The 12,467-nt window shown below is 37.0% G+C and overlaps 1 protein-coding gene across 2 annotated transcripts; it reads left to right on the top strand.

The window, feature by feature from the left end:
• Positions 1 to 4: 4 nt before the first annotated feature.
• ENY2 (ENY2 transcription and export complex 2 subunit) lies at positions 5 to 10,877 on the top strand. Of its 2 annotated transcripts, none has more exons than XM_030304111.1 (5): positions 5 to 82; positions 1,530 to 1,606; positions 5,412 to 5,482; positions 6,819 to 6,893; positions 9,619 to 10,877. In XM_030304111.1, the coding sequence occupies exons 2-5, from the start codon at positions 1,539 to 1,541 to the stop codon at positions 9,693 to 9,695; spliced, it is 291 nt and encodes a 96-aa protein (XP_030159971.1). In that variant the 5' UTR covers positions 5 to 82; positions 1,530 to 1,538; the 3' UTR covers positions 9,696 to 10,877. The 2 variants fall into 2 exon arrangements, with proteins under 2 accessions (XP_030159971.1, XP_030159970.1); XM_030304110.2 differs by having other exon boundaries at positions 9 to 154.
• Positions 10,878 to 12,467: the final 1,590 nt, after the last annotated feature.

Genomic DNA, 12,467 nt, shown 5'->3' with positions numbered 1-12,467 from the left:
CCCGGAAATGCGTGTTTTAGCTTTCTGTGTGCTTAGGTGCCCGAGCTACTGAGGGTCTAAGTCCGGGCAGCTGAAGAGTGTGGTAGGTAACGGTCGTCAGCGCAAGGGTCATTTCGTCGCTGGGAAGGGACGGCCCTCGCCCGCGGTGATGGTGGTGAGCTATGCCCGTGGTCCTCAGGGCCGGGACCCGGGCCCAGCCCAGGCTCCTTTCGATGTGCTGTCTTTCGTTAGCTTCCCCGACCCGCGCTCGCGGGCCTGTAGGGCTCTCCGACAGGGCGTGCGACCGGAGTTGGCCTGAAGCCAGTCCACGCTTTGTTTTCTGGCTCCTCCCCTCCCGCCTCTCCCGCTGTCTCCGCCCTATTCTATTTTCCCAAAGAATGTCTGAACTGGGAGGGATTCCCCTAGCGCCCTTGTTTTACCAGTGAGAAAACTGAGGCCTTTAAGAATTGACTTGTCCAAGGTCACTATCCGTATTTTAGGGGCCAAGGCGAGATCAAGTTCAATATTCTAGGAATGGTACCGACTAGACCTTAGAGTTATTTTGAAAATGTTAGCCTCCAACGACATAAGCAAACATTACTAAGTCCTTTCTCAACCCCTCCTTTTTCCTGTTCCACTCAAAAAAAATTTTTTTCCCAACTCAAAATTCATTGCCAGCCTGAGTTTTCACATAGGCGAAGATGGGAGACAACAAAAGTGGTCCCGAGTTAGTGACAGATTAAGTGCAGTAATGTTACTGTATTCCAAGTTTTTACATTCTAACCTTCTTCTACCTTTTTTTTTTTTTTAACTGAAAATTGAGAATTTTCTGTGTTGGGAATTAGTTCGAGATTTGTTTTCAGCTTTGATGAAGAGCATACACAAACACATACTTGGAGCTAGTTTGAGAGTTGTACTTCTGGGTGCATCCTAGTGAAAAGTAAAGCACTTAGAACCTAATCTGGAAATTTTATTTTTCACCAACAGTACTTGATCTTTTATTGGTATTTAGGTTACATGGCTTCCCAGAAATTTTGAATGCAGTTAAAGTGCAGAAATTATTAGCAGTCAGTTATGATGTGCTGTTAAAGTGTTTGGGGGCTTCTCAGGTCAGAGTACCTGAGTTCAAATCCTGCCTTCACCACTTTCTATCTTTGTGCCTCAGTTTTCTCAATTGTAAAATACAAATTATGTTAATAATTCATACATAAAAAAATAAGTTTTGGGAATTAAATGAAGTTAAAAAAAAGCCCCAATGTGTTAACCCAGTACTGGGCACATAAGTGTTTCATAAATGTGACAATAGTTATTATTATCTAAGGACTCATTAATAAAGGGTATATGGGGAAAGAAAATTGTGAGTTAATCAGTATGACTTACTGGGATGCAGTAAACGATATTAAGAGTAATGACATTGTTAACACAATGTTGAAATTTATCACTCCTTCAGTTGATAGAATGTTAAATGTTACATGGGATGCTTACCTAGAGGATTTAGAAGAAAATGCTTTGTGGGTGTTCTGTATCTGAAAATACATGTTGATGTTCAGGTTAGCAAGATGAACAAAGATGCGCAGATGAGAGCAGCGATTAACCAAAAGTTGATAGAAACTGGAGAAAGAGAACGGTAAGCAATGGATTGTGTTAATAAATTACATTTAACATCTTTAAGTTACAGTTATTTTAATGTAAGAATCTAATATCAAGGAGCAAACTGATGTCAATGGAAAGAATTACAGAAAATTGAGATTATCAAAAGTTTCAATTCCTAACATCCATAAAAAATAGGTCTGTTCAGTATTGCATGACTTAAACGAAAATGAGTTCTCTAAAAAGATGAACAAGAAATGACTGTCAAAGAATGTATCATCTAACAGAGAAGAAAATATACCCAGATTACTACAGTTTTTAATAGGGAGATAATATGATAGAACCAGTTTCAGTTACCAAACTATTAATCTCAGAGCAGCTGTGCTGTTCTTACTCTCTGAGACATTCTTCTTCCCTGATCTTTAATTCTAGCTCATCTTTCAGGTCTTAATTTAAATATCATCTCTTACAGGAATCCCTTAAGTCCAAGATGCCTTGTTCTATCCTAGCATTTAATCACATTGTATTATAACCACCTGCTTTGCTTATTTGTGTCCTCCAGTATACTCTCAGTTCCTTGACAGTAGAACTACCATTGTATCCCCAGCATTATGCCTAGCACATAACTGACCAGGTAAATATTTGAAGAATGAACAGGTGTAGAAGTACTAAGCAGAGGCTCAGGAATCAAGAAAGGCTTCCAGAAGTAGGGTGAAAAATTGCATAAGAGAAATATATTTAAGGAAGAGGAGAGATCTTTCAACTGTACTTGGGGGTTAAAGTAATCAGAGTAGTATAAGAGGTATTTCAGTTCTGGGAGAAAGATTAGCAGTTCTTCCAGCCAGTAAAGCAGAGAAGACATTCAAGGAACATGGAACAGAATGTGCAAAGTCACAGAGATTTGTTACAACATAATAATGTTCTGAGGAACTGTAAAATTAAAGCTGGCAGGTAAAGTATGAAAGTGATATTGCTGGAACAGTAGACAGGAGGGGTAGATTTGGTATAAGTCAGAATTCTTTCATTTGTAAATGGTAGAAACTGAACTCAAAAACTTGCTTAATCAGTGGAAATATATAAGCTCATCTAACTAAAAAGTCAAGAGCTTGAAATTACTTCAGGCTCCACTGGGTCCAAGCACTCAAAAATTGTTACCAAGAATATGTTTTTCTTTTTCTTTCTCAGCTCTCTTTTCCTCTGTGTTGGCTTTATTCTTAAGCAGACTACCCACAAGGTGGCAGAGATCAGCAGTTCAGGATTCACATCCCTCTGGCTCAAACTACCTTTCTCCTAGTAGTTCCAGCAAAGTACCTGGCTTGATTACCATCTTACTTAGGTACATAGGCCAGTTGTGATCAGCCTTGTCTGGGTCTCATTTCCATTGCTGGAACCCTGCACAGATTTATTACACTGAGAGTGGTGCCAAAGAAAGGGCAGGAAAATGGGTGATGGGTTTGCAAAAACATCTGACTTTATCCTTGGGTGGGGGGAGAAGTTAAAAGATTCTAAGAAAGGGGATGACTACATCACATTTGCTCTTTAGGAATACTATTCTGGCAATGTGAGGATAGCCTTAAAGGGCTAGAGATACATTATAGAAGAATGTGTTAGCAGGTTATATCAGGTTAAAAATGAAAAACAGCAAAAATGGAAACAAGAACTTAAAAATTTTTAAAGTAAAATCAGCAGTCCTCAATATGAGAAATGAGGAAGAAGACATCCAGAATGGTGCCTTGGGGAACTGAGACGATAGTATTGGCAGTAATGTGTGAAGGGGATTATTTATTATTGTTTATTTGTCTCTTCATTCGTGCAGCTTAAAGTTACTGAGTTTCTAGCATATGCTATGTCCTGTTAAGGTGCTGGTGATACAGTAGTGAACAAAATAAAGTCTGTCCTTTCATGGAGCTTACATTCTAATGGGAGGAGACAGACACTACATCTGTTTTATGTAGATGGTGGTAAGTTCTAGAGGAAAAATAAAGCAGAGAATAATGGGTTGTGTATTTGAGACAAAAAAATAAAGAAGGCTTCACTGGTAAGAAATCAGAAGGATATGAGTGAAGGGGGAGGACTTTCAAGAGCCAAGGATCTAAGACAGGAGCTTGCCTGGTTTTTTGAGGAGCACATAGAATTTCATCAGCCTGAGTAAATTGAGTGAGAGGAAGAAGAGAGACCTGGGGAGGGGGAAGATCATGGAGGGTTATTTAGGCTAGTTAGGTTAGTAAGCCTAACAAAAACTTGGAATTTTAGTCTAAGTACATTGGGAAGCACTGGGCCATTTTGAGCAGAAGAAGGAGAGCGAAGTATATGAGCAAAGGAGTAGGGGGATAAGTTTAGGGGCATTGGTAGTGGTCCAGTCCAAGAGAAGAAGATGGCTTGGACTAGGGGAGTAATGGCAAAGATGGTAAAGAAAACATTTTGATTGTAGGTGTATATTTAAAACTGGAACCAGTAGGAATTGCTCCTGTGGATTATACGTATAGTGTTAACAGTTGAGTGAAAGATGCTCCTAGGTTTTCTAGCCTGAGGAACTTCAGGTTAAGCGTCCAACTTCAGCTCAGGTCCAACTTCAGATCAGGTTAAGCCTGAGGAACTTCTGTTAAGCGTCCAACTTCAGCTCAGGTCATGATCTCACGGCTTGGTTCGGCGGTGTGAGCCCTGCTTTGGGCTCTGTGCTGACAGCTCAAGCCTGGAGCCTGCTTCTGAGTGTGTGTCTCTGCCCCTCCACTGCTCAAGTGTGCATGCTCTCGCTCTCTCTCAAGTATAAATAAATTAAAAAAAAAAAAAAAAAGGAAGACCTAATTAAATACCAAGATGGAACTGTCACATAGGGGATGTCTAGGAATATTGAAAGAGAAATGGTTTGGTTTGGGACATGACGTGTTGAAGCTGAGACATGATTTAGGTTAAAGATTGAAGACTTGTAAGAGTGGGTATGGCAAAAGGATAGGAAATATTTTATTATACCCATGATGCAGTTAGTTGTAATACACACCATTATTTTTTTTAACCTGTAGGGAAAAAGAAAATTCTGCCAATTAAATTATGACAGGCATAGGGCGCCTGGGTGGCTCAGTCGGTTAAGCATCCGACTTCGGCTCAGGTCATGATCTCGCAGTCCCTGAGTTCAAGCCCCGCGTCGGGCTCTGTGCTGACAGCTCAGAGCCTGGAGCCTGTTTCGGATTCTGTGTCTCCCTTTCTCTCTGACCCTCCCCCGTTCATGCTCTGTCTCTCTCTGTCTCAAAAATAAATAAACATTAAAAATTTTTTTTTAATTATGACAGGCATACCAATTACTGAATTATTGGAATGTGGGGGAGAAACAGGCTTAGAATCAATGAAATACCATACTTAGTATATAATTTGGAAGCTTGTTGGAAAAAAATGAGGGGAAAGTTTTTGAAGGTTAGAAATATGGGGAAGCAAGAGAGCTAAAGGAGAAGAGTTTGTAGTCAGAGAATAGATTTTGAAGATTTTGAGGTGCACCTGCTTCGAGTTCAACTAAAACTATCTAGAAATTGTACAAGACTCACAGTATTCCTGTTGGTGGAGGGGAATAGAAAGTGTATGAGAAGGCCAGAGAGTAGAGTTTCTTGAGAAGTACTTCTCCCTCATCCACTTCATTTAACTTTATAATGATGAAAATGAGGTCCAGAGTCTAAATTATTTGCATAAGATCAAAAAATTAGTAATAGAACCAAGATTAGGCCACAATTAAAGTTTTTGTGTTTAGAAGGCAGGGAATTTTTAATTGAACGTTTGAACTTTTGCTTCAAACATCCTATCTAAAATATTGTGCATTGTTGTAGTTTAATATCAAAATATTTCTTTTTCAACAGCCTCAAAGAGTTGCTGAGAGCTAAATTAATTGAATGTGGCTGGAAGGACCAGTTGAAGGCACACTGTAAAGGTAATCAGTTTCATTTACAAGATAAACTAATTCCATTGTTCTTGTTGGTTTGGAGTTCACTAGAAAAATCATAGGCAGTATTTTAAGATCTGTTGAGTGCCGAGCATAATTTGAAACATACGGAAAATTGAATCTTGTAGTAATGATTTCCTCCTTTTGTCTCCTTTTGGTAGATGTAATTCCTGAATCTTTAGAAATTTTCTTTGTATTTTTTGTAACCAAGTGAGGCAAGATTTTCTCTCTCATCAGAGTATGGAATCCAGCCTTTTTCAGTGTCCCTACTCAAAGTGAAACATTAATTATTCCTATGTTTTAACTTTATAACAAATTGAACACTATCATTGGCAGACTTTATAGGAATTACATCTCTGGCTTTAACAATATTATTTTTTGAAGAATTTACCTACAAAAATCCTAGATAATTACACTAATTTTTTAAAATGTGGGGTGGAAGCTTGTTAAGTTACTGGGTGTTGATGAGGATACCACTAGATAAATTATACATGTCAAGAGATGAGCCTCCTTTTCTGGCTCAGCTTTGGTATAATGCAATTCTGGATATTTTCAATGAACTCCCATTATATTGCAATTGTTTCTACAATTAATGATAATAGAAACTATTTATATCATTAATCCTAAGAAGGCAATGTGGTGAGTTAGTAAAGGCATAGACTTTGAGGTCATACAGACCTTCACTGGAAGAGAATACAGCTGGACTTCAGCTCATGTTTGGATGAGTATTTAATCTTTAAGCCTCAGTAGGCTCACTTGTGAAGTGGAAAAATGCCTGGCCCATTAGATTGTTGTGAATATTAAATGCTGCAAAACACCTAGCACATAGCGTTCCAATAATGTTAACTCCTTTCCCTCTTCTTCTTTTGGCCTAGCCTAGAGAAGAGAAATGAACAAAAGAGTTGTTCTATAGTTTAATTTAGGGATATGAAATTACAAGTTAGATTCAAATAATAGCTTTTACCTCCCTCCATACATTCAGGAACTGCTATTATAGTGAAATAAGATCTGTACAGTTCTAAGTTTCCAGCTTTTTACACATTTTAGATTTGACTTTACAGTTCGAATTCATTCTGTTATATTTGTTAAGTTACAAGTGATTTAGCTGAGAGATGAATAGGTTTTTAAGATTTTGATCTGGTGAATACTTAATGTGTTTAAGGTTGAACTAAATCTTCAATAGAAAAGAAAAAAAGAAGTGTCCTCTTTTTTTTTAAAGACCAGTCTGCACTCTAAAAACATGATCTTAACCCTTCCTCTATGAAAATCTTTCTTACAGATAATGATTTTAAATGATATGATTTGTTTTTTGCTTTTGCATAAGAGGTAATTAAAGAAAAAGGACTAGAACACGTTACTGTTGATGACTTGGTGGCTGAAATCACACCAAAAGGCAGAGGTAAGGAATACAAATTTTGTGGACGGAAACGTGTGAAGACATGATTTTTTTCTCTCTTGCTGGTTCAGTTTTTCTTTCTTTTTACAGGGAAAAATACCCTTTCTAAAATTATTTGGGTACTTGAACTTTCCTCAATGGGAAAGATAATTGCTACCTGCCTCTCTAGCATAGTCTTGAGTAATAAATATGATGAGAAGTATAAAATGTTTTTGCACTCTAAAACAGTATAGAAACATAAGTTCATAATGGTTGTTAAGACAGATAGTTTTTAAAATATGGGATTTTGTAGGGTCAAGTAGTACCTGAAGCTAGGATTCATAAGTTTTATTAGATATGGCCTGATTTCAGTAATCCAAAGTTTTACTCTAGCCCCACAGTCAATGCTCTGCTGTTGTTTTTCTTTTTAAAAATAAGTAAAGGTCTGGGGCACCTGGGTGACTCAGTGAGTTGAGCATCCAACTCTTAATTTCAGCTCAGGTCATGATCTCACGGTTGTGGGCTCCGTGCTGAGCGTGGAGCCTGCTTTGGATTCTCTCTCTCCCTCTCTCTGCCCTCCCTCACTTAACGCTGTCTCTCTCAAAATAAATAAATAAATAAATAAACATTTAAAAAAGAAAAGTTCTGTCTTCTTAACTGTCTAATTAAGAATTGGGCAGCTTCAAAACTTCATATTCAGGGTAACCTGTATTTAAAATTCACACTACAAACATCTTTATTTCCTTTCAGAAGGCAAAGGAAGGAGAGGAAATATATTAACATTGGTGATATTGTAATGAATACTGAGTTAGGAGTTACATTGTTACCTCAGATGCAGCTATGTCATTTTCATTTATTTTGAGAAAGGGGTTTTTCTGGTCATTTTAAGTGTAAGCAGATAAATTAGATGATTCATTATCTGTTTTCTCACATAGAAATAGTGAAAAGAATTTAAGTGTGAAAAGTAAATGAGTTTGAAAATTATTGCTAGAGAATACTAATTCTCTGAACTATCTGCTGGGAAAGAGCTACAGAATCCCATCGTCCTTTCCAGCCATCTGTAGGCCTGTTCACAGCTAAAAAAACATGACTTTTTCATCAAGCATGTCTCAGGGAAAAGAAAAACAAAACAAGAAACAGTATGTATTGTTCTCCCCACGAATTTACACTTTAAAATCATTTTCTCCAATTTCTTTTTCTATTTTCTGTCTGTAATTTATGTTTAATCTATTAACATTTAGGAGCTGGTTATACAGGATGGAAATTTCCTTTGCTTCTCTTTCAACACTTGTATCCTGGACATTTCAATCCCGTATAACTCCACTGCTGGAAAATGAACAAATACAGAACAGAGAAGTCAAAATAAATCCTTTCTTTTATGTTCTTAGTCTTCTTTTATAACAGAAATATTTATTTTCTTTTTTTAAGATACAGTAGAATTGACTTTTTCTTAGTGTGCAGTGCTATGAATTTTATACACATGTGTAGATTCACGTAACTACCACCCCCTATCCCTCAAGCTATCCTTTTATGGTCACACCTTATCCCTAACTCCAAGGCAACTAGACTGATCTAGTCTCCATCACCATAATTTTTATTAAAGTATGTTTAATGTACCTACTGATCCCATTTCTAGTGATCTTAATTATGTAGCCTTTATTTCTCAGAGGCTTAAATTAAACAATCTGTCAAGGGGAATAGGTGTCTTAATTAACTTGCATACTTATTTATGGAATTCACTATACAAATGTTGAACTGTACCTGAAGTTTTTAGTTTCCTTTAGATACAAGCAAGTAGCATTAGAAGTTCTGGTTCATTCCCGATTGTCCTTATTTATTAGTAGCCACAAAAGGAAAAATGATAGTGTAGATTCGTGTATTGACATTTAATAGTAATGAAAATTTCAAAGAGCAGGGCTTTTTTGTTTTTCATTTTTAGTTTGATACTCTGAATAGATAATAGTCACATGGTTCAACATTGAAAAAGTAAAAATACCATAAATGTAACCCCTGTCACAGTTTTTGCATCTTTGCTGAGTCAGAGAGTATGTGCACTTACTTCTACAGTATTGCCAAATTAGCTGCCCAAAAATGCAGTACCAATTTATATTCCCCACCAGCTAATACAAGAGCACCAGTTTTCCCTCAATCTTGCCAGCACAGGATACTACCGACCTTTGGTTTTTAGCCAATATGATTGGTAAAACATGGTATCTGAATGTGGTTTTAATTTACATTTCAACTATGAGGCTAAACCCCTTCTGTGTTCAAGAACTGTGTTCCTCCTTTTCTTCATCTCTTTTGCTTGTTTTTCTTTTAGTCTGATCTTTTTCTTATCAATTTGGAGAAATTATATAGTAGAGAGGTCAGCCCAATTCTGTAAGTGTTTTCCCACTTTTGTCTTTTGCCTTTGTTTATGGTGATTTTGACCAACTTCTTGAATTGTCACTGTTGCATTTAAACCAAATTTATTAACCTGCTGTACCTCTGTATTTAAAAAAAGCCTTTTCCACTCCTAGTTTAAAGAATTTTCTTATGTTTTCTCATCGGTGTGCAGTGTAGTTAGGTATTGGACAGTTCACTCAAATAATGAATTGCAAATATACTTTTTCAGGTATCTTTACCTATTTCTTTATTGAAGCATGTGGGTTATTCATGAAATTATTAATTCAGAATAAGATATCAAATATCAAATTGACATATATTAATTGGAATCTTCTTACTCTTATATTTTATTTTTATATTTCAGCCCTGGTACCTGACAGTGTAAAGAAGGAGCTCCTACAAAGAATAAGAACATTCCTTGCTCAGCATGCCAGCCTTTAAGATTGAATTAGATTGTGTTGTTTTGTGGTTTTATTTCTGAAAGTAAAACTTGCCATAAATTAGGAATCAATTTCCCAAAATAAAATCCTTTTTTGTATGATGGTATACAGTTTTCAGTAATGATGTATACATTGTATTGATTTTTTTCCCTAAATGTGTTATTTTAATAAATATCTCATGAATGAGTTTGAAGTTTCCTTGGATTTGCGAATAAAAGGGACTTTATTAATAATTTGCCAGATTTGTTGAAAAAGTCAGCAATTAATACAGTTTAAATGTTAAGTATGTGCATATATCTGTGCTAACAACTGAAGAGAAGTAAGCAGGCTCTTCTATTGTCTGGATGTGGTGTATTCCTCTTTTGAATCTCTATGATATTTTATAATACATGTCCCATCTTGTACTACGGATGTCTAATTTCTGATTTGTTATAAATGCTGAGGGTTGGGACTGGGTCTTAATCATCTTTATGTGCCTTCCTTATTCCTCAAAGAATTTACCATCCTATTGGAAGAGAGAACATTTGCAAACTGGCTTCATACCACGCTCCTCTCACATACTCTACTCATCTGAACTTTGAGAGCAGAAGCTCTAAATTGCATCCCCACATACTAAGGTCAAGAAAGAACTTGCTGGGAAATAATCTCCACCTGTAGCTTTACTCTGACATCAAGATTGCCAAATCCAATGGACTCTTACCTATTCTTATGTGACCTCTGCTGGAATGAGAATGTTGACCATCCTGCCACTTGGAACTTTCTTCCCACTCCTCACATTGTGTTTTCCTACACTGGAAGTTCCTTCTGTTTCTTGTGGATACCTTTTGCTGTATGGGACTTTAAATAATGGTGTGTTTTAGTGCTCCCTCCTGGGCCCTCTGCTTGACTAATGATACACTTTTCCTGGGCAAATCCCAGGACACTTGGGTTGGACTTGTGGCTTCAAATATAAACTTGGTGATAAATGGTAAATTGTATCTCCAAACCAGACTTCAACCCAGCCTCCAGACCCGAATACCCAACTGCTGTGGATCAGCTTTCTTGGATGTTCCATAAACACCTTAACCTGACCACATCTAAGACAGTGACTTCTTTTCCTCCAATAACTGCCCTTACTGTGTTCCTTATCTCTGTGAGTGGTACCTCCCAGATCTACAGATTAAAATACTAATTCAGAAGGTAAGAGGTATGGCACAAGTTTTCTCTATTTCAGACAGGTTCTCAGTCAAGGTTTATGCTGCTGAGGGAGGACACTGTGTAGCAAGGTTGTAAATCGTCCACTTCCTGCCCTCTTGACTGCCTTAGGTCAGACTGATAATTGCAGTAGGCTCCTATTTTAGTTGTCCGTGCCTCCTCCAATGACTCTTCCACAGGATTACCTAAGTGATCTTACTAAAAGTCAAGCCTCATCATTTTTTTCTGCTTGAAATTTCTCAGCGGCTCTTAGTTTACAGAGTAAAATTCAAGCTTGACCATAGCACGTAGGTCTGACATTTACTTATTTCTAGTCGCTCTAAAGAGTCCCCAAAAGAATAAAATTACTTCATCCCTCAATAATTTTGAAAATCCATCAATTTAGCCCTTTTACTTTCATTCCTACCTGACCTTCAAAATTCAGCTTGAGTTGTTGCTAAAACATTCTAACGTTCCTTTGCTTTCGATTCCCCGCCCCTTTTTTTCTATAAGAAGCACCTGTGCATGATTTCTCTTCACCACAGTGGTTCCTGAACTTTACATATATCTCCTGGAGGAAAGGAAACATTTTTTGACTTTGAGTGATATTTGTGGATAGATGGACAAGGAAATGAACATTTATAGGAGCACAAAATAAGATAATACAATTGGGTATAGTTGAGAAAAGACTTCATGTTAATTTTTGGTTCACTGTCCCGGAGATATAATTTTAACTTTCCAATGAACTTATATTTTAGGTGTAGTCTGAACCAGCTGGACCTAATTATATAAAGTGACCTCTCTCTCTCTCTCCCTCACACACAATCAAAACCTACGCAAGAGAGTTTTTGTTTCATCTCTTACAAAGCAATGATCTAAAGTAATGATAGTTATGTTCATTTTTCTGTTGCCCGTTATCAAAAAGGAAACATGGTACATCAAAAGTGTTAAAAACAATTCTTATTTCATAGTACTGTGTATGAAAACAAACCAAAAATTGCTCATGAAGATATTTAGTAGCTCAAAAGGAAAATGAAAACAAAATACTTTGAAATGGAACAACAAAAAGCTGAATTGAAAATACGTTATAGCAATCAAAAGTACCAAAGAGCATAGTTTTAAAATCGTAGTGCCCAAAACTTCCCACCTCTACCCCACCACCTCTAGGTTTCTTTGACATCTCAGAAATGTCTTGTTTGCATCCAGCATCGTTAATACCTTTGAAACTAACTTCTTGACTCACATCATTGGTTTATGTAAACTAGGAATACATCGTTTAAAGATCTTGCACCCTTCCATTCCCAATGTCAGGAATTCAATAGGAGATTACTGTTACGGGGCTGAACTGGGTGAGTGAAATACTAATTAAGATTACTATAAGCTTCTCCTGGATAGGATTAAAGAAGACCAGACTAAATTATTTATGTAATCACTTTGCTTTGGCATTAAGAGTGTATCATTTGGTTGAGCAGAGCCAAGCTCAAGATGATGCTGGAGATTGGTAATTAGATATGGGACTTTTCATAACTTGATAAAAGGCTCCATCTAACTCAAGAGAATTGTGACAGCTGCTCAGTAGCTGATGTTGGAAGTGATCCAG

The sequence above is a fragment of the Lynx canadensis genome, chromosome F2 (genome assembly GCF_007474595.2).
Source record: "Lynx canadensis isolate LIC74 chromosome F2, mLynCan4.pri.v2, whole genome shotgun sequence".
NCBI classification, from domain to species: Eukaryota; Metazoa; Chordata; class Mammalia; order Carnivora; family Felidae; genus Lynx; species Lynx canadensis.
The sequence above is the reverse complement of the archived record's forward strand: the minus strand, read 5'-3'. Positions and strand labels throughout refer to the sequence as shown.

What these genes read in the sequence shown, in the direction of transcription:
- ENY2 (XM_030304110.2), top strand. An exon ending in GTTGAAGGCACACTGTAAAG is followed by an intron (nt 5,483 to 6,818) that starts GTAATCAGTTTC and finishes CTTTTGCATAAG; the next exon opens with AGGTAATTAAAGAAAAAGGA. An exon ending in AATCACACCAAAAGGCAGAG is followed by an intron (nt 6,894 to 9,618) that starts GTAAGGAATACA and finishes TTTATATTTCAG; the next exon opens with CCCTGGTACCTGACAGTGTA.